Source organism: Dendropsophus ebraccatus, chromosome 5, assembly GCF_027789765.1.
Source record: "Dendropsophus ebraccatus isolate aDenEbr1 chromosome 5, aDenEbr1.pat, whole genome shotgun sequence".
Classification (NCBI taxonomy): domain Eukaryota; kingdom Metazoa; phylum Chordata; class Amphibia; order Anura; family Hylidae; genus Dendropsophus; species Dendropsophus ebraccatus.
Window position 1 is genome coordinate 108,584,936 of NC_091458.1, and position 23,507 is coordinate 108,608,442.

General features: G+C 41.6%; 1 protein-coding gene across 1 annotated transcript; it reads left to right on the forward strand.

Moving 5' to 3' along the window:
• Positions 1-22,688, forward strand: TMEM182 (transmembrane protein 182). Its single transcript, XM_069970981.1, has 5 exons — positions 1-354; positions 456-558; positions 2,509-2,607; positions 8,795-8,932; positions 18,242-22,688. The coding sequence occupies exons 1-5, from the start codon at positions 217-219 to the stop codon at positions 18,463-18,465; spliced, it is 702 nt and encodes a 233-aa protein (XP_069827082.1). The 5' UTR covers positions 1-216; the 3' UTR covers positions 18,466-22,688.
• Positions 22,689-23,507: the final 819 nt, after the last annotated feature.

Below are 23,507 nucleotides of genomic sequence, written 5' to 3' on the forward strand. Positions count from 1 at the left end.
TTCAAAAAGGTCAGTTATTTTGGACTGGACACTCCCTGTCATAGCGACATAGCAGAGCTGCTTAATCAAAGTCCCAGAATAGAAGCCCCTACCCGTAGCTCACGCTACTAGTTAGCTGCCTGCAATCTGCTGGAGGACGTACTAACTAACAGAAGAGGAAAACCTTATCCACAAGGGATTGTTTATGCTGAATAATCTCCGTTACCCACATCAAGCATGAAGCTCAGCGTTGGGATCTTTTTTGGTGGTCTTTTTGGTGCTTTGGGAATTTTAGTCCTTTTGGTGGCATTTGGATCAGACTATTGGCTACTTGCCAGAGAAATTGAAAAGTGCTCGAATAACCAGGAAGATGGGGTATGTGTTTTATTATTTGAACATCCTATTTTAATTTATATTGCATTAGTATAAAGTTCCTGTGTATTTTATCACGGATATTTTGTATCTGTCACCCATAGGTTGTAGACCAAGTCCTACTACATCATGAAGGCTTCTTTTGGAGATGCTGGTTTCATGGGGATATATCAACAGATAATAACACCATGTCAGCTTTTTGGATCAGTAAGATGCATATTTAAAATATTGGTTAACGTTAATATTAATATTATAATTGTGACTCTTTAAGAGCCAAAAACATGGCTACCATTACTGCAGGTGGTATTATTCTTTGTGTATACAGCCCTTTATAGGAGAGAACATATTACAGTTTTTTAAAGCAACTAAATAATGCTTTTTCAAAGATTTTTGATGCATAAAAAGCTTTTAGATTTAGATCCTTTTGACAGCAAAGCAATCTTTTAGTTCATGATCAAAAATATGGGGGGGAGGGATTTATCATGTGCATGTTTTGTGTGGCAGATTTGTTTGTTCAGTCTTTCCCACAGATTTTTTTTCCCAGTTAAATTTATCAGGTATGCTGGCCTCAAGCTTAGTTTACAGGCGCTCAGAGGGAGTGTAGCTTAGTCACAATATTTAGCAACTTTTTAAAATATTTTCAAATGATGATTCATTTGTAACCTGCTATGGCATTGAAACCGACCCCTTCAGCTTAATTGGCATACAAAAATAGTGTAAACATGATACCCATGTGAATAATTTCACAGGAACTTAAGTTGTGTTATCTAACAAACGTGAGCAAGAAAAATTGTGCATGTTCCTTAATCACTTTCCCCAAATAATGTACACCAATCAGTCTTAGCTTTAAAGAGACACTGTCACCCCCTTTTTGCATTATGGCTTGTTCCAGTAAAAAGTGATCTTTTATCATCTGGGGCTTCACGGTCAAAGCGCCACTTAGCCCCACCCACATTGCCACTGTAGGCCCTGCCCCCGTGGCGTAATCGGCGCATAGGCCCCTCAGCAGCCATTGGTATAGGCCGACCTAGAGGGAGTGGGGCCTAGATCTTTAGGCTGGCCTCCTCCAATGGCCCTCGAGGGGGTGGGGCCTATGCGCCGATGATGTCACGGGTGCGTGGCCTACGGTGATTATGTGGGTGGGCTAAGTGGCACTTCGCCCAGGTAGCACAATCACCAGATGATAAAAGATCACTTTTTACTGGAACAAGCACGTATGATACAAAATAAGGTATGAAAACTGCTAAATTTACCCTTTACACCTGTGTAGAGAAGTCAGAATGCAAAAAGAGGATGACAGTGTCGCTTTATAAGGGTCATCCAGCGAAAATATTTTTCTTTCACATCAACTGATTTCAGAAAGTTATATAGATTTGTAATTTACTTCTATTCAGCTGCTGTATGTCCTGCTGGAAAGTTTTCTTTTCAGTCTGACACAGTGCTCTCTGCTGACATCTCTGTCCGAGACAGGAACTGTCCAGAGCAGCAGCTCAGTATGCTAAAAAAAATGTATGTGTTTCGATCCATTTTTATAACAGAAGTCAAAGGAAAAACAGGTCAAAATAGATGCACATAAATGCATGTTTTTTTTTATCTGTTTTTTTTTTTGTTTTTTTTTCAAAAGACACATTGCAAAAATGCAGAAACGCAGTGAGAACTCAGGCTTATCTGGCAACAAGACATTAGCAGCAGATCTTCTAAAGTAAAAAATAAAATAAAAATAAAGACACACATGCTGCCAGAGTCTTAGGAAAGGGTGGTGAAACTGTTTTTTTCGTTTATTGACTATTTGCAGATCAATATAAAAGCTATATAAAACTATCAAAAATATATACCTTTCCATGCTGGTTAGGCGGCATTAACAATAAATCAAGATGTGCCATGGGAGTAGTGTATGTAAGGATTGGAGGGAGGGGGTGTTTGGTCTAATTTGGGGTTTGAATAAATTTTAGGGTCCATGGTCTGTATTTAGGTCTGGTTCTAAACTTCTTCAATTTTTATTTGGCAACCAAATACCTTGATGGAAGTGTCATTGTCATCCCTGCTCCCTGCTGCTGGCAACTGGGCATTAGGAGACAATGGATTCTGCCTGATTCATTATGAAAGTCTTATAGTGTTTACTTTATTCATTCTGAAGTTGTTAAATCTTTTCTGTAGCCAATCAAGCGCCAACTAAGAACTGCACCCATGCCTACCTCTCCCCATTTCCGAGGACCAGAGATGACAATAATTCTACAGCATATCATTCTGCAGTTGGTATGTATAGAAATAGTGTTTCCTTTCTAATTACACCTGTATTCTGCTGTTTTACCTCTCTAATATGTGTTAACATGAATCTGAGATAAAAATATATTCAATGGTGGGTCAATGGTGGTTTAGATACCCCCTTTCCATTATGTTCTATTAGGCCACATTAAAGGGGAACTATGAGCAGGTTAGACAAATCTAACTTGCTGATAGCTCCCTATTGCGCACGGGGTGCTGAGGATAAAGGTATGTCTCTTACCTTCATCCTCAGGACCAGTCCTGTGCACCTAATAGTTTAATCCTCGGTCAGGTAAGGCCGCTTGGAGCACTGCTCTGCCCCTAGTGCGCTGATCCTCCCGCCCCTGGACACCGGTGCTCTGGGGTCGGGGCAGTGCTCCAAATGGCCTTACTAGACCTTTAAAGAGGATGTACCACCAGGTACATCCTCTTTAACCTGAAGCCACGGATCGAACGGCGCCGGCACGGGGAAGTTGGTGCCGCGGTCCGTTTTCCGGACCGAGGCCCGTTTCCCTGCACGGCGCCATTCTGTGCACCAGAACTGGCCGGTGCTCAAGCACTGGAGGTAGGCCGTCCCGCCCCCAGTGGGAGGGAATTCCCTCCCTTGTATGACCGCGGCACCAGCTTCCCCGTGCCGGCGCCGTTCGATCCGTGGCTTTAGGTTAAAGAGGATGTACCTGGTGGTACATCCTCTTTAAGTTAAAGTATACATGTCACTTTAAAAAAACTTTTGATATGCCACAGAGACATGTTAGTTTTATGTTCAGGCCCCAACTGATTGCTAGAATAAGCGGAGAGAAGTTCATGTCTGAGCTCTCTAGGCATGCAGTCAAGATGGTCCCATAGGCTTACAGACCGATCAAAACTTACACAACTGACCAAACGTTTGTAAATTCTCTATATATTAAAAAAAAAAAAAAAAAAAAAAAAAACATTTTGATCACTTTGCCCATTTAAAGGGGTACTCAAGGGGGAAAAAAATTCAAATCAGAAAGTTACACAAATTTCTATATTACTTTTATAAAAAAAATCTCAAAGTTTCCAATACTTATGAACTGCTGTAAGCCCTGTAGGTCGTGGAGTTTTCTTTCCAGTCAGATATGGTGCGCTTTGCTGCCACCACTGTCCATGACAGAGACTGTTCAAGGCAAGGCAGGTTTTCTATGGGGATTTGCTACAGCTGATACATACTTAAAAACTTTTTGTAAATAGAAGTTATTTACATAACATAAAGTGCTTTTTTTAATTCCAATGTGGTCTGCTTGTAAAATGTATGATACTAAACCTCATCCAAAACTCCGGCAAACCTGGGGCAGACAGAGAGAACATCTGATTGGATTTCTAATGCAGTTACACAGATGAGAAGTTCTGCACCATCAAATCTATCAATTGCTCCAGGCGGAGGCGCGCGAGCCCTCCCATAGACTTCCTGTAGATACGGAGGCTAGGAGAGTTCCGCCGTGGAATTCTGCCAGTTTTATTCCTTTTGAACTTGCCCTAAAGGGGTATTCCCATCTAAATGACCATAGCTAAACTTACAGGGCTCGTCAACTTAAATATTTTTGCAAATAAATTATTTCAGCAAACTACTTTTCTGCTTTAAAAGCATTGATCTTACTTATCCTACTTATCAAAGGCCCTGTTCATACTGAGCAAATGCGGCAGAATACCGCCGTGCTCAGTGTCCCGCTGTGAGTGAATGAGAGGGCACGTCTGCATCCGCTTCCTCCCTTTTCCTCTCAAAGAAATGACATGTCACTTCCTTGAGCGGAGAGCGGCAGCAGCGGAGTAGCGCGCACCCTCTCATTCACTCACAGCGGGACACTGAGTGTGGTGGAGAGGTCCGTTGCGGAATTCCGCCGTTCTTGCTCAGTGTGAACGGAGCCAAACTATGTAAAATAGAAACTTTCATAAACTGCACTTAGCAACCAATTACAGCTCAGCTTTCATTTTACCAGAGCAGAAAACTGAACTGTGATTAGTTGCTGTGGGCAGTTTACACCCGACTATTAGAGTAGAGGGGTGGTTGGTCCCACCAAAATCCTTGGGATTGACAGACTTCTCGCTCCTGTGTATGAGTGCTAAGTCCTATATGTTGTCAGTTGTCAGCCTTCATTACATTGCCTTTGTCTATTTGTCTTCTTTTCCATTATTCATTCTGATGCCATCCTATCCCCGCATAATCTGACCATGTCTGACCATTCACATAAAGAAAAGGAAATGTAATTCATCAGAGGAGGTTACCTTCTTTCATTGCTCCATGGTCTAGTTCTCACACTCACATACACATTGTAGGGGCTTTCAGTCAAAAATAGCAAAAGGACCTCTAACTAACTACTGCATACCATGTGCATTGCTTTACACTTTAACCCTTCTGTAGTAAAGTCCCCTTATATGTTATGGGAATACTGGCTGTCATTATGGTGTGCACTGTGGCTGGCACTATTATGGGAATACTGGCTGTCATTATGGGGGCACTATGGCCTGCACTGTTATGGAAATAGTGGATGTCATTATGGGGGCACTATGGCCTGCACTGTTATGGAAATAGTGGATGTCATTATGGGGGCACTATGGCCTGCACTGTTATGGAAATAGTGGATGTCATTATGGGGGCACTATGGCCTGCACTGTTATGGAAATAGTGGATGTCATTATGGGGGCACTATGGCCTGCACTGTTATGGAAATAGTGGATGTCATTATGGGGGCACTATGGCTTGCACTGTTATGGGAATAGTGGATGTCATTATGGGGACACTCAGGGGCGTAGCCAATGTCTCCTGGGCCCTGGTGCGAGAGGCCAACTTGGGCCCCCCCTCCTTTCACGACCAAGTGATGCTATTGGTGTGTATATATATATATATATATATATATATATATATATACACACACACACCAAGTCAGATATTACCAATAACACCAGCATATTGGATGAGAAAGTATTATCACTATACATATTACCGCCATACTGTTACCGACCAAATCCTGTATACTGAGACCAATATTACCAGTAATACCAGTATATAGGAAGGAAATGTTACCGCCACACAACAACCACTACCATCACCACCATATTGTTACTGACCAAATCCAGTATACTAAATCACCTCATCCAGTCATATAGAGGTGGCCCCAGCTCTACACAGGTTCTATACACCATATACATTACAGTGCAGTTATATCAGGTGATTCACAGGAGACTTCTTCTCTGATCGGAGTTCTTTCCTTTTCATCTTCTCCATCCGTCCTGGGCCGTTATGAGAACTTCTCTGAGCCACGAATCCACAGAATCTGCCAGACAGACATATTAGCCTCCTCACACTGGCACCATCCTCATCTCTATACAAGCTGCACATCTGTATTGGCCCCTTTACACCCTCATTTAGTGGGTAGCCCTGACTCTATGTGACCCCCTAATATATGCCCCCTCTGTGTATTCCCTCTCCCCCTATGTTGCCCCCCAAATAGATGGCCCCCTCTCCCCCCACCCTCCCTTATAGATGGCCTCCTCTCCCCCCTCCATATAGATGGCCCCCTCTACCCCCTCCCTTATAGATGGCCTCCTCTACTTTCTCCCTTATAGATGGCCTCCTCTACCCCCTCCTTATAGATGGCCTCCTCTCCCCCTTCCTTATAGATGGCCCCCTCTCTCCTCACCCTCCCTTATGGATGGTCCCCTCTCCCCCCACCCTCCCTTATAGATGGCCCCCTCTCCCCCCCACCCTCCCTTATAGATGGCCCCCTCTCTCCTCACCCTCCCTTATGGATGGTCCCCTCTCCCCCCACCCTCCCTTATAGATGGCCCCCTCTACCCCCTCCCTTATAGATGGCCTCCTCTACCCCCTCCCTTATAGATGGCCCCCTCTACCCCCTCCCTTATAGATGGCCCCCTCTACCCCCTCCCTTATAGATGGCCTCCTTTCCCCCTCCCTTATAGATGGCCCCCTCTCTCCTCACCCTCCCTTATGGATGGTCCCCTCTCCCCCCACCCTCCCTTATAGATGGCCCCCTCTCTCCTCACCCTCCCTTATAGATGGCCCCCTCTCCCCCACCCTCCCTTATAGATGGTCCCCTTTCCCCCTCCCTTATAGATGGTCCCTCTTTCCCCCCACCCTCATAGATGGTCCCCTTTTCCCCTCCATTCTAGATGGTCCCTCTTTCCCCCCACCCTCATAGATAGTCCCCTTTCCCCCACCCTCATAGATGCCGCCCTCCTTCCCCCCACCCTTATAGATGCCCCCCTCTTCCCCCCAGCCTCATAGATGGCCCCCTCTTCCCCCCACCCTCATAGATGCCCCCCCTCTTTCCCCCACCCTCATAGATGCCCCCCCTCTTTCCCCCCACCCTCATAGATGCCCCCCCTCTTTCCCCCCACCCTCATAGATGCCCCCCCTCTTTCCCCCCACCCTCATAGATGCCCCCCTCTTTCCCCCCACCCTGCAGGCTGATAAAAAACAAAAAACAAAACTTAACTCACCTGACAACGCGCTCCCAATTTGATCCTCTCTCCTCCTGGTCTGTCCTCGGCTGCTGTGCGGCTGCCGGGGGTATCACGTCTTATCCCCGGCAGCACACGCATCCCAGAGCTCCCTGCGGGCCGGAACCGGAAGTCAGGGCCCAAGGCGCGCAGGGAGCTCTGAGATGCGCGCGCTGCCGGGGATAAGACGTGACACCCCCGGCAGCCGCGCAGCAGCCGGGGGAAGACGGAGCCGGACTCTTGTGATCGCAAGCAAAACTATGCTTGCAGTGACAAGAGTGATTGATCGGGGGGGCCACTGGATGGCACTGTTATCGGAATTTTGGATGTCATTATGGGGGTGCTATGGCTTGCACTGTTGTGGAAGTACTGGATGTCGTTATGGGGGCCGCTATGGATGGCACTGTTATGGGAATATTGAATGTCATTATGGGGGGGGCACTATGACTGGTACTGTTATAGGAATACTGGAGTTCATTATGGGGGCACTATGGCTGGCACTGTTATCAGAATATTGGATGTCATTATGGGGGCACTATGGCTGGCACTGTTATCAGAATATTGGATGTCATTATGGGGGCACTATGGCTGGCACTGTTATCAGAATATTGGATGTCATTATGGGCGCACTATGGCTGGCACTGTTATCAGAATATTGGATGTCATTATGGGGGCACTATGGCTGGCACTGTTATCAGAATATTGGATGTCATTATGGGGGCACTATGGCTGGCACTGTTATCAGAATATTGGATGTCATTATGGGGGCACTATGGCTGGCACTGTTATCAGAATATTGGATGTCATTATGGGCGCACTATGGCTGGCACTGTTATCAGAATATTGGATGTCATTATGGGGGCACTATGGCTGGCACTGTTATCAGAATATTGGATGTCATTATGGGGGCACTATGGCTGGCACTGTTATCAGAATATTGGATGTCATTATGGGCGCACTATGGCTGGCACTGTTATCAGAATATTGGATGTCATTATGGGGGCACTATGGATGGCACTGTTATCAGAATATTGGATGTCATTATGGGGGTGCCATGGCTGGCACTGTTATAGTCTAGCACAGTATACTTTCAGCTCCATATATACATTCCTCTTGCTATAATAGCATCAGTAGGTTAATGCATTCCCAGCCTCCTCACTACAAATCTCAGCATGCTCTGTTTTTTTAAGCTGCATTCTTACTACAAATACAGGTATGCCACCTCCTCCATACATAATACCCCTCACCTACATATACCAGCATCATTACCTGCTTCTGTTACTTCCTCAGTGCTGTGTATACAACCATTACCCATTACCTGATAGAACCCCCCCATGGCTGAGTGCCCGCCACCTACCCCTCCCCACCAGGCACTTACCCACGCGTTCCTATTAGTGTCGTCCTCCTCTTTTAACCTGTCTGTGCTGCAGCATGAATAATTAAGCTCGGTATCACTTACATGCTGCAGCACAGGCAGGGTTAAACAGCACATTTCTTTGGCACTCTTTATTTCCTTCCATATTTCAATCCCTTGTATAAATAAGGCCTTACAGTTACAGTAATTTGTTGTCCTCCACATATGTCTGTCTGTCTGCCTCTTAGCAGTGATTTCTTCTATTTTATGTGCTGTTTCTCTTCTCAGCATCATTTATACAGTTAGGTTTTATGATATATTTAACCTTTTTTTTTTTCTTTCTAGTATATCGAGGATTTTGGAACATTTTCATGCTTCTCGGCATGGTCACAGTTGTAGCCGGGGGCTTCATCATCATCTGCGCAGCTCCTTTTGTAAACCACAGACTTTATAAAGCAGGAGGTGGCCTTTTTATCACCGCCGGTAAGAATTTCTGATAAGCACATCATACATGCTGATACACATCATACATGCTAATACACATTATACATGCTGATACACATCATACATGCTGATACACATTATACATGCTGATACACATCATACATGCTGATACACATTATACATGCTGATACACATCATACATGCTGATACACATCATACATGCTGATACACATTATACATGCTGATACACATCATACATGCTATGTTTGGCCTTGTGCACTTTTGCATACAACAATGTGGGTTATAGTAGTGGTACCTCACTTTTGTTTTGTCTATCACTCTTTTTGAGCGTGTCACACAAAACGCTCAGCCCTAAATAATAGGCTGTGTATAAATATCACTAACAAACTCTATACACAGATGCTGCCACACTGCTTAGGAATAGATTGACAACATAAGTGCAGGATGAGACTTCATATAGGGTGTGTAACCAGCAGCATCTGCAACAACCTGCTCTACTTGGGTCTGGGATGATATGGGAGCTGTATACAGAAACCAGTAGAATGTTTTCAATTAACACTATTTGCAAAGTTGCTTAATTAAAAAATAAAATAAAAAAATATTTCAGATAATGTCAGATGTTGCCTGCGATGTAACTAGTTTCTTGACTGTCCTTAAATTACATTTGGATCACCCCTGTGGTGTTGTACCTAATTACTAGGACACTGATGACATATTGAAAGAAGGCAACTGGCAAGTGACAACAATGATGCTGTCTAATTATCTGCTTCATTATCTTTAAATCACTGGGTTGAGACGCTGTGCTCCATACTGACATGCCAGTCCATTACCCATACTCAGTATTACACAGTACAATGTGTGGGGACGAGAGAGAACATAGGCTGGTGACTGAAAGGATAACAGTGGGCTCTCGCCTTCCTCTTTGAATTTTTAAACCCAGTAGTGAGCTGTTTAAGTAGGCAATTCCTTACCACATGCTTTGTTTTTGAAGCACACCATCTTCTTTCATTTTCTGATTATATAGAGAGGCTCTCCTTAATCTAATATGAATAAATATGTAAAGCCTGATTTCTCGTGGAGTTTCAACAAATGTTGAGACAAAAGGGAAATTTGATGTTCTAGGCACACAGCTCAAGACAGGGAGGGTTAGCTGTTTGGGAGATAAAACTAATGATACCTCTCTCTTATCCGCTGGCCATTTGTAAAGTTTTAAAATCTTGTTTTCCTTACAAGCTGAACCATGCACACCCAAGGCCATATTTGCCACTAGGCCCTAGACGCCCAAGGCATGCCTTCCAACTTTTGCAAACAGGGGACATGTGTGCCGTGGTCCCCATAGCTATGCCCCCATAGTGACCCTCCATAGCCACTCCCCTACAGTCACCACATGCTGCTGACTGAATAGTACCCCATATAGTATCCAATCCCAATTATAGTGCCCTACATAGTATCCAATCCCCCATAAAGTGCCCCATATAGTATCCAATCCCCTATCACAGTGACCCACATTATATCCATTCCCTTCATATAGTGCCCCACATAGTATCCATTCCCCTCATATAGTGCCCCACATAGTATCCAATCCCCTCTTATAGTGCCCCACATAGTATCCAATCCCCTCATATAGTGCCCCACATAGTATCCAATCCCCTGATATAGTGCCCCACATAGTATGCAATCCTCCCATATAGTGCCCCACATAGTATCCATTCCCCCATATAGTGGCCCACATAGTATCCAATGCCCCATATAGTGCCCCACATAGTATCCAATGCCCCATATAGTGCCCCACATAGTATCCAATGCCCCTAATAGAGTGCCCCACATAGTATCCAATCCCCCATATAGTGCTCCACATAGTATCCAATCCCCCATATAGTGCCCAACATAGTATCCAATCCCCCTAATATAGTGCCCCACATAGTATCCAGTCCCCCCATATAGTGCCCCACATAGTATCCAATCCCCCCATATAGTGCTCCACATAGTATCCAATCCCCCCATATAGTGCTCCACATAGTATCCATTCCCCCATATAGTGTGGCCCCACCAAAAAAATAACAAAGCAGTAACTCACCTGTCCTCCGGTCTCAGCAGTTCCTCTCCCGGCAGAGAGACTGCACCAGGTGTCCCTGCAGCCACCATAATTCATGATAGAAGCTGCAGGACACATCTGGCACAGCTGCCTGCGCTGGAGGATGATGGGAGTTTGCGCTCTGCCGGGAGAGAGGAGTTGCTGAGACTGGCGGACAGGTGAGCTACTGATTTGTTGTTTTTTCTTTGACACCTGGCATATTGCAGGGCACTGGGTGCTGTTCCGGGACGGCTGGACAGCACACCTAAAACTGGACTGTCCCGCGGGATCCGGGACAGTTGGGAGCTATGGCCCAAGGGCCTGTGCCTAGGACAGCAGTATTAAGGGAGGCATCACTTAAATGGTACTTGTCAAAATATTTTTAAAAACCTGAAAAGCTTTGTTACTTGAAGCTAAAGGGAGAGGATCACACTGCAGCACTGTGGACATATAGTAGTAGTTGCACTGGCATTTACACAAGGGACAGCTGTTCTGAGCTTTATGGGTGGTCACAAAGCTGTTATTTGTACATTTAGCTGATAATTACTCATTTTCATGGGAAAAGATGGTTATATGCACTGCAGGCTCAGGAGAGAAGGAGCACCATTTTTAGTATGAATTTTGCTGAAATACTGCATATGTAAATTCTGCATATGTACAACACCTAAGGTACCAAATACAGTGGGAACCACTGACATTTTGTAAACCTCAGGGAATTCATTTAGGTGTGTAGTGAGCATTTTAACCATACACCTAGATGGTGTTTTCCAGAATGCAATGTGAATTACATGGTGTAAGGTTAAAATTTCTAATTTTCCTCAGAAATGCCATATATAATATGTTGCTCTCGGCTTGTACCACTGAATATACTCATCCCATAAATTAAAGCCTCTTTAAAAAAAAAAAATGTTTCTGGGGCCCTTTTATTGAAAGGCAGTTCTTGAGGTTGTGTGCTTGGCCAATCTTGGCTCTAAAATCGCAAGTCTTTGGCAGTGTTCAGCTGCCTACTTTGGTCTTCTGGACACAGCAGTCTTGGTATCATTGTAGAGTTCTCTACTGGAGTGCTTTTGTCATCTAACTTCAGAACAGGAACATCATGCATAATCTAACTAGAGGGTTCAACCACCAGAGGCAGATGTTGAGTATCAGCTGCAGATAGGGTATAAAGAAGCTCAGCTCTTAGGCCTTCTCCAAACATTACCATCTGACAGATGACCAACCTATATCACTGATGTCGAGAGGGGGTTAGGAATTGATGGCCTATCCACATACTGTATTAGGCCTCTAATATCAGATCATCAAGGGTTTGACTGTCATCACCCCTGCTGATCAGTCCTTGTGCGAGCACTGTAACCTCTTAAATGTTTATAAGTACTTGTACTTGCAATTTCTGTACTATGTATAGCAGTTGTGTAGGGTACTGCAGTGTTGTCGTATTCACTATAAATATATCAGCGCTGCAGTACCTTCCACCACCAGTAATATTGCCCCCCTCCCTTGACCCAATATATGTGGCTTCTCCTAGCCTATCTAAAAATAAATGTCTGACAGCAATTTCCATATTTTTACCATTTAGAAAAAACACAAAGGAGGGCATTTATTAAGAAGTCTAATTAACTATTCTAATGGGGATTGGTGTGTATTTTGTTCCAATAGCTTACTGATTCATTAAAATGTAGCACTGCCATAGTGAATGTTTCTAAGTAAAAAGTTGCAAATGATAAATTGAGCGCTAATCCAGGATTATAAGAACTTTTGGGTGAATACTTACAACAGGCAGAATTCTAATTATTCACCAAAAAATAGGCGCAAAGCCCTTGATAAATTTCCCCCCAATTTTTCTGACGTCCCACTCTTTTTTTCCTGACATAAAGGACAAATTTTACTTGCATTAAAAAAAGAGCTTTTCCATTATTGTTATACTGTTTACAGACTCAGGAAATGTGGTGTACTCTGTACTGCTTCAGCCTGGGGACTTACCTCTGGTATGTCTGTATTAGCAAAATTCTTAAACCTGTCTCTGAGTGCCACTTCATGGAGATTGGGTGCAGGCTAGTTCTACCAGCATTGGCTTTTCTCAGGGTCTCACTCACTGACTTGGCCCCTGACAGTTGCAATCATGTGACACAAGAGGTGCCAGCAGTAATAAGTGTTACAGTGCTATAATAGTTGATGGAATTTTTTTTACCATTAAACTTGCCCCCTCTGGCTTTGGTTACGACATATAGTAAAGCTATTTAGAGACAGAGAGCACAGGGTGCAGGGAGTAAAGTGGAGCTATGCATAGCTGTGTGTATTCAGCATAGAAACAGACAATTTAGGATTTAGGAGGACACCTGTTTAGTTGAATTTTTCTAATGAAAGCGGGCTACATAGCTTCATAAACTGAACTACAAATATTAATAAAATCACTTACGTTTTTTATTATGAAAAACCAAACAAATGATAATTACGCTTTAAAGGAGATATCCAATGTTAGGATTTTTTTGTATATAATGCTGCCCTGTTGGAAAACATAATAAACATCTTATGCTTACCTCTCTGCTCCCCCAGTGTCCTGTTGTGGCATCTCCGGTGTCCTTCACTAACTAACTCATCTTGGGAGTGACATTCCGCTCAGCCATTACCTAGAGCTGTCCTTTCTCAGTCTGTGATTTGCGGAGCGGGCTGTCTCTACCGAGATGATTAAGTCTCCGAAGGGGCACTGTGGTAGTGGGGAGAGGTAAGCATAACATAGTTATTATGTTTTCCAACAAGGCAGCATTATATAAAAAATTTCCGTCGTATAAACCCTTGAAGGCCTTATAGTAATTGACCACAATTGATGGAGTATGATAAATATTATTTTAGGGTTGTGTCTAATTCTACACAAACACTTACTAGACAAGAGCTATGTTAGACTAGCTAGTGATAGTCATGGCCATTTTAGTGGGTTTAGTCTAATTACCGATTTGTCATTCTGCCATAACATTATAAATACGCTGTTTTTGGGGGGATTCAAAAGTGAACATAAATGCCTGAATATTCCTTAACTTACCAATGTCACCATGTACATTAGAGGCTCATAAAAAATAAATGCTTTGAAACTAAACAGAGCAGAAAGTGACACATTGATTTTAAAACTGAGGACTTAAAGTTCACTCTCATTACTTTATTAAAGTCTTTAACATTTCATGAAAGATCATTAATGAATTATCTGTTTACATCTTAGGCCTTTTTAATCAAATGTCAACATCTTTTTGGGGTCTCGCCTCATTAGACATGTTTCCACTAGCTCTGGCATGACAGGAAGAAAACCTTTGCAGTTAGTGATGTATTTTATTTTTAAAGAAGAAACTTGCTAATTCATATGAAAAGAAATTTACTTAAAAGCCATTCTAATTAAAGATTTCTACCCCCCCTCCAAATATTTTACACTTCCTCTGTAATGTCTGTTCAAAAAGTACAGTTGATTGCTTTCTTCTAAATATCAATTTTAATTAATAGTGATGGTATTAAACTTCAAGAATATTGTATCAAAGGGCTGTTGACGGACACATTCATATTTATGTGTTCCATAAAACACATATTTGACTAAACACACATTTTGTCTGCTAGAGGAGCCTTTAGATACCCTTTTATTCTTTTCATGTGTGGGCTTTAATGTGTGAATGCAGATATGTGGTTTATCATTCTTCCATATTGTTTCAACATAACTTTCATTTGGGATTTCTGACTATTTCTAGTAGTCTGTAAAATAATATTAAGCAATCCGGAATCACCGATTCTGTAATGCTGATATATATTTTTTTTTTTACCAAGGAGAGAAGTTAGCTATATTGGTTAATTAGAAGGCTAGATGACAACTAGCATGATTGTCACCCGGATTTCCTATCCAAGAATAGTAAATATGCCTATCAGGGTAGATGAGGAGATGAGAGATGTGGGATAACTGGGTGATATCTGATGACTGGGGAAGATAATAATACGCTGATCAGCATTTAAAGAGGGGACATAAATAACATTATGTTCTTACAATGGCACTTGTTAGTGAGTGGGATATATAAGGCAGCTAGTGAATATTCACTTCTTAAAGTGTACCTGTCGTTATTACTTTAAAAATCTATATCAACAGTAGATGTGAAATATAGCAAGTTTGCAATATACATTCATTATTTTTTGTTGTTGTTATCATGCTGTAAAACAAAGCCATACTTACCAGAAATCCAGGTCCAGTCTCCTGAAGGCAGATTTTCTGCCTTCTAGAGAGTGCTGGTTGAAAAAAGCAGACTAAACACAGGAATTTCAGCCAGTACAGTACAAAGAGTCACGGCTCACTGTGTCCATCAGTCACATGACTGCCTTCTCTCTGTGAGTGCTCAGATGACCTGGGATACACAAAACTTCCTGTTTTCTGACTCAGAAAACAGGAAGTGCCATTTTCCTACAATTATAAAAAATAAAAATAATGAATGTATATTGCAAACTTGCTTTATATCACATCTACAGTTAATTTAGGTTTTGAAAGTTATAACGACAGGTACACTTTAAGGCTATGTTCACACTACGTATATTTCAGGCAGTATTTGGTCCTCAAGTCAGGTCCTCATAGCAACCAAAACCAGGAGTGGATTGAAAACACAGAAAGGATCTGTTCACACAATGTTGAAACTGAGTGGATGGCCGCCATATAACAGTAAATAACGGCCATTATTTCAATACAACAGCCATTGTTTTAAAATAACATCAAATATTTGCCATTAAATGGCGGCCATCTACTCAATTTCAACATTGTGTGAACAGATCCTTTCTGTGTTTTCAATCCACTCCTTGTTTTGGTTGCAATACAGCCTCAAACATACAGCCTCAAATATACGTAGTGTGAACCCAGCCTAAGGCTGGGTTCACACTATGTATATTTGAGGCTGTATTTGGTCCTCATGTCAGGTCCTCATAGCAACCAAAACCAGGAGTGGATTGAAAACACAGAAAGGCTTTGACCACACAATGTTGAAATTGAGTGGATGGCCGCCATATAACGGTAAATAACTTCCATTATTTCAATACAACAGCCGTTGTTTTAAAATAACAGCACATATTTGCCATTAAATGACGGCCATCCACTCAATTACAACATTATGTGAACAGATTCTTTCTGTGTTTTCAATCCACTCCTTGTTTTGGTTGCTATACAGCCTCAAACATACAGCCTCAAATATACGTAGTGTGAACATAGCCTAAAGATCATGTGTTTGAAACAGGAAATTAGGGCAAATGTAAGGATTTGACTGACTGACAATGGTAAAATTATGATATCTTATAAGTTGTTCTGGGTAGTTAGTGGTTAGTATGTACCAAAAGTGGTCAAAGGGTGGATAACTGGTGAGCTGGCAACAGGGTCATGGTTGCTGAAGCGTCATTGATGCCTGTGGGGAGTAAAGTAAAAGCTAGCCTGTCAGGAACTATCCATCAGAAGAGCACACAAGATCCCAGGATACGCTATGGGAAAAAGGCAAGTCTGCAAAAAGCAGTATAATACTATGGGTATTGTTTTGCTGAGAAATGTTAGGTCATCGTATGCATGTGGATGACACTTTGACCCATACCACCAAGCTAAAAATTGTTGCCAACCAGGAACATTCTATAAAAGCAACAATATGCTCTAATGACAGTGCCACCTTTCCACAGGATCGTGTGCCCTGTCACACTGCAGAAAAAGTTCAGGAATGGCTTAAAGAACTTGAAAAGTGTTCATGGTGGTGATTTAGCCTAAAAATTTCTGAATTTCAACTGCTATGGACACCTTTGAAACACATCTCTATAGTGCTTGAAAAAGCACTATTGTAATCCTTTTTCTTTCTTCTTATTCTCCCCATTTTCTGCAATTAACCACAGCCTGAACCACTTTGCACATAGACTCTGTTCAAACTGCGTTTTGAAACCCTCGGAGGTGACAGGTGTGCTAGGTATTTTTGGATTCAATCACATTTGTCTTTTAGAAGACTATTTAGAAAGTTGCTTCATTTTGCATTTAAGAAACCTATCAACAATAAAAAAAAATGGTGCAAAGTCATGCATAGCCTTTAATCTGAGCGAGCATCAGTGGAAAATGCTGAAAAGACTAATTTAATTCATGGAGGCCCCACCTCCCAGCATATTGTATTTAAAGGATCCACTGCTTAAATTTTGGTGCCAAATATCAAAAAACATCTTCAGGGGTCTTGAGTAGCCCATACCCAGAGATGTATTGAAGGCAAAACATTAGGTAACTGATTAAATGTTATAGCTAATATATTTTGGGAAGGCCTGTATTGAGCTGTATTACCGTACATCATGTGTGCATTGTCGTGATGACAGGAATAGCATAGTCGTCTGCACTATTCTTGAATCCCTTATTAGCCAGTTGAGTTCTATAAGATCCATTGGTATCCGTTTGATAACTGATCAATCTTACCTGCTATACTATATAAATTAAGTCGTTGTGGTAGCGTAAATGTTGCTTTCTTACTATGTTTCCTTTTCTGCTTTCTCATTTACGCACTGTTGGGCTGGGTTCACACTACGTATATTTCAGTCAGTATTGTGGTCCTCATATTGCAACCAAAACCAGGAGTGGATTAAAAACACAGAAAGGATCTGTTCACACAATGTTGAAATTGAGTGGATGGCCGCCATATAACAGTAAATAACTGCCATTATTTCAATACAACAGCCGTTGTTTTAAATGACAGCAAATATTTGCCATTAAATGGCGGCCATCCACTCAATTTCAACATTGTGTGAACAGATCCTTTCTGTGTTTTTAATCCACTCCTGGTTTTGGTTGCAATATGAGGACCACAATACTGACTGAAATATACGTAGTGTGAACCCAGCCCCGAGGTGCATCCATAACACCTATTTTTCTCATATTCATTATACTGTGCATATGATAAAATGTCACTAGGTTTTTTGGTTACTTACACATATTGATGGCCTATCTGCAGGGTGTTGCCACCAGCACCCCACTGATAAAGCCGTTTGGCAAAGCCGCTTCAGCCAGATCTGTACTGTGGATGGAGCCAGAAGCAGATGCCTCTGCTCATTGTGTAGTGGGCATTACCGATTACCACAGCTCAGTTTCAGATATCGATGGTCTATTGTGAGGATATGTGTAAATGGAAACCCCACTAAAAAACTGAGGTCTGAAAGGTAGTGCAGTATGTGAAAAACTAGTCCAAGTAATGACAAAACATTACAAAGTCTTTCATCTAAATGTTTCTCTCTCTTTTCAGGTATATTTTTCACATTTGTAGTGGTGATGCATGTCATCTGGGTTCAGAGCGTGTCCGATGTGAGGAGTTACCAGGATATGAAACAATTGGATTGCCCAGGATACACTGTGGATATTCGCTATGGATGGTCTTTCATGTTGGCACCATTTGGAATATTTTTTTCTTTGTTGGCAGGAATGCTGTTTCTCTTAGTCGCACATACTATTGTGGTCCACACAAAATAACCTGTTCAGGTCAAGGCTTTTTTTTAAAAAATTTTTGCAGTTTTAGTTATTTTTTTTCTAATAGAGGACCCAACCATTCTCATGTCTAGAAGTTCATTTCCTTGAAGTTTCTATGTGAATTTGTCACTGGGTACTGTACCTTGTTTAGTCACGTACAACTTTGTGTTGTCTGTCTAAGACCAAATATCACAGTAGTTAAATGAGTATATTATCTAAATAACAGAGTATAGTATTTAGATATGTTTAACACATTATAGTGAAAGAGCAGAGGATGTAATTCCATCCTCCCATGTGCTGCTTGTTTGTGTCCCAACGTTCACATAGATGTACTTTTCAGAGCTTAAAATAGAATACAGTTGTTCACTTGGTTTCAATGCCAGCAGTCATGATTCACGCAAACAGTGGTTCTCTGCCAGTTTGTTCAGAGCATTTCTAAGGTGCACAATATGTAACATTCTTGGTACTAGTAGCTGAATACATAATAGTACAAGTTCTATAATACATATCTCACTTACGTATAATAACTGATCATTTTTGTACATTTTTAGAAAATATTTATTTTAAGAACACTACAGCAGCTTATATAGTATTTACACAAGTGGTAGTGAGATAAATTAAGATTAGAGATAAGCAAACCCCTAGCATGCGGCATTTGATTACTGTTGGCTGCAGAAGTTGAATACAGCCCTATGGAGTCCTGAAAAACATTGATGCAGTCTATGGCCACATTCAAATGCTTTCAGACAGCGGCCGTTCTGTGACAGGGCCATGTCACAGAACGGCCGCTGTCTGTAAAGTTTAGCATGGCCAGTACTACAGTACCAGTCAGATAACATTACTTCTTTTGAAATGGAATATGGGCACATTCAGGTGTGCCCGTGTTCCAATTAACCATAGCAGACAATGTAAAGTACAGCCAGAGCCCTACTTTACATTGTCCGCACAGTCAAACTCTTGCACAAAATTGGCATGTCAGTTTTCTGTGCGGGCACATGGAATCCAGGCAGGAGTGTATACAATTTGTATACACTCCGGCCGGGGTTCCATAGAAAACAATTTGAAATCCCCCTTTCAATAAATAGCTATGTATTGAAAATACACAGCGCGTGAATGAGGCCTGTGGCTGTATCTATGTTTTCCAGACAGCCTTAGTGCTGCATCCAACTTCTGCAGCCACCGGTAATCAAATGCCATTCAAGGTTCACTCATTTCTAATAGAGATGTATACCATTACTGTAGGCTTCTCTCACAATGAGTGTCTCAGCAATACAATGATAGTGGGACAAGCATATAATGTATATATCATTTATCATGAATAATTATGTGTTGCCTTTTGTAATATTGTTAATGCAGCTTCAAATAAAATAGACTGAATGCCTAAATCAGGGTTACTGCAGAATGAGCACCAAGTTTTATAGAAAATGTGCAACCAACCAGAATACATTATTATAGCTAAGAAAAATGAAAGCAGAACTGTATACATAGCCTTGGTCTTCAATGAGATGTCTTTAAGCAATGGTGAAAACAGCAAAAGTGTATGCATACCATGCAGACAGCCCATGGGACTGCTAGAGGTCTCATAAAGAGAGCTAGACCCAGGCTTGTGTGTGTCTATAACCTTACCTGTCGTATGGCAAGAACCTACTTCGACTCTCTCTACGGTTAAACAAGGAAATTGAGGAACTAATCTTAATTCAGAAGGTCCAAAAAGTTTTTACTATGCTAAATTATTGAAAGTTGTTCCTTCTGCAACATGCATAGGCTTAACACCCTGTGGTTATGTTGATAGTAGTGGAGGGATTTGCTTGTTTTGCTTTTGCATGGGTAAGTTTGCAGTTATATAAATTAAACAGTTTAGGTTTTCTTTAAACCATTTAATCCCTGTAATCCTCTACAAATACAGCATTATTAATTGATTTTAACTCTGATATAGGAGAATCTACCAAACAGTAGGATGCAAATGAGTGAAAACGCAGGCAAGAATTTGTATTGTCTATGTATTACAATACCCTATATATAGACTTTGAATTATAAATAGCTTTGTGTTTTTCACACATAAATGCATAATATTTGTTTTTGCATAAGAATCTATTAGAATATATCAGGAATAATATGCTCTACAACTATACTGGCTCATATACCATTCATTTACAAAGAAAATGGATTATTTTCCCAGTCAACTTTATAACACCAACTAGGAGGATGATCATACGTGTAGCGCTAATTTGCTGCAGTTTCACTTTATTTCTAGTTTCACATTATTTTTTTAATTATTTAAGGCTGTATTGTCACCACACTTTTTAAAAGTCAGTTCATCACCATGCTTTTGCTTCCTTTTGGGTATGTTCACACTGAGTAAATGTAGCGGAATTCCACAGTGTGCCATAGCCTGTCTATGAGAGGGCTTGCGCTTCTCTGTTCCAGCCACTCTCCGCGCAAGGAACTGGCATGTCAATTCTTTGCGCCGAGAGCGGCGGGCAAGGAGGCGCATGAGCTCTCTTATAAACAGGCTATGGCACACAGGCAGGCGGAATTCCGTGGCAGAGAGTTCTGCTGAGGAATTCCACCACATTTACCCAGTGTAAACACACCCTTTCTGTGAAACATACTTAAATGAAAACAGTGAAACGGACAGAAAAATACAGCGTGAACCCAGCCTTACAGAGCTTAGGGAGAAAGCTGTCAGTCAGTATCAAGGCAGTGAACGTGGGCAAGAGGAGCCCACAGCTCATGAATACCAAGGACACTGGACCCACAGCATAGTGTGAGTGCTGCAACTAATGCCTCCAGTGCATAGAGTCGGGCTGGTACACAGGAAAAAAAGGGGAACCAGGCGGCGTTTTGAAAAGAGGAACCGCACCAATGTGATACCTGTGCTGGCCGGATAATGCAACAGAAAAAGAAAGAAAAAACTAAAAAAACTTGATGTACCTGATGGTACATTCGCTTTAAACATTGGCAAGTAAAGGTGCTGCCTTCAAATCAGGTATGCACGTAGCAACTGCCTCATTTAAGAGCACCCTATGGCTAGATTCACATGCCGTAACATAAAAGAAAAAGACGGCTGTAATTTTGAAGTAAAAATACAGCTGTATTTTTAGTAATTCAGGAAATGGCCAGCAGTGACCATCCAAATTACAAATTATTTACTACCTGTGTCTGTAAAATACACAGTTTTGTCCCACTTGTTCACACCAAGTGTGAATTTTTCTTTTATTTTATAGTGTACAAACATAGCCTTAAGATGCCCCCAAAGTCCCAATCAGGCTCTGAAAGAAAGGTCCGTGCTATTTAAAGCATATTCTGTGGTGCCCTCCCCTCCCCCCTAAAAAGAGTTTAAAGAAGCGGCTCAGTGAGTACAGTGGCTTATTTTCCTTGATGATGATTTATTCCCTATAAAGTTGATCTTGACCTTCAGCCTGTGCGGTTTTAGGAGGAATATTGCACTAGTTACCAATGTAATTGTTCTCCCCGCCATTGTAATTGGCGCTACATTTTGTTCACGTTGAGTTGGATTTGTCAAAAAGCGTTGATAAGAACATGAAGCATTTGTTCAAATCACAGAAAAATGAGTTTACAGCAGTGAAAATACTTGTCACCGTGTAGCACTCTGAGCATTAAATGACAGCATAGCAGATTATTTAATAGAATGCTAAGCATAGTAAACTGCCAAAAGCTGTTTTACTTAATGGAAAATTCTAAACTGGCCAGACAAAATGATTCATGTTCCATTGTAATTATCTCCACCTTCAATACACCGCAAAGTCATGTTTTAGCTAAATCTTTATGTTTAAAGAATATAAAACACAGTCACCAGATGCAAAGAAGGCTTTATGCTGATTTGTAGGAACATTGGTGCAGATTTATGAAAAGTGTTGAATAGAAAAGCAGACATGTTGCCCCTAGCAACCAATGGCAGCGCAGCATTTTGAACAGCACTAAAAGAAATGAAAGTTGCACTGTAATTATTTGCTATGAGCAATAAAGTTTTCCTTCCAGTTTGATAAATTTTCCCTATTGAGTCAAATTTGAACTATACAAATTGGTCTTAAATAATCTGTCATGCATATACATAGATATATGTATTATACATATCATAGTGTGTTGAACCGTACAGAGCAATAATGAACGGTATAAAATTTCTGCTGATGTAATAAATACTTGGATTGGGCAAAGATTTTTTAAAATGTATCTTATTTTTGCAGTGGATTTTATGTTTACTATAATGAATAATAAACTATTTTTGTCTGTATGGTTTCTGGAGCCTTACTGTACGTTAAGTTCTTAAACTGGCAGAAACAGCTGCCACAAATTTAGAGGAAACTCAGTCACCCTTTTAACAGAAGGCTTAAATTACTAAAATACCCCAACTACATGTAGTTAAAGTGGTTTTCCTCTTAAAAGTAACTTGTCCCCTATCCACAGGAAGGGGACAGGTAAGAGATTGCGGGGGTCTGACCTCTGTACCATGTGGCGATCTCCAGATCAGTGCCCGGCTTTTTTATTTTGAATACAGCCCTGGGTAGGGCACGTGACTCGTGGCTCTATTCATTTTCTATGGAGCCGCTGGAAAGAGCTGAGTGCTGTTCATAGAGAACGGATAGAGACACGGGTCACGAGCCGGGGGTATGGAGCTCGGAACTTCCCTTCCCCCGTGTAATCTCTTATTTGTCTCATATTCTGTGGACAAGTGTTTTAAGTGGAATACCTCTTTCAAGGCAAATTCAATCTGGACCATGAAATCTGCTGCGGATCTCCTGCAGATTCAAATCTGCTGCAGATCCTGTATGTGTGAACGCACCCCGAGGCTGCGTTCACACTACGTATATTTCAGTCAGTATTGTGGTCCTCATATTGCAACCAAAACCAGGAGTGGATTAAAAACACAGAAAGGATCTGTTCACACAATGTTGAAATTGAGCGGATGGCCGCCATATAACAGTAAATAACTGCCATTATTACAATATAACAGCCGTTAATAACAGCAAATATTTGCCATTAAATGGCAGCCATCCACTCAATTTCAACATTGTGTGAACAGA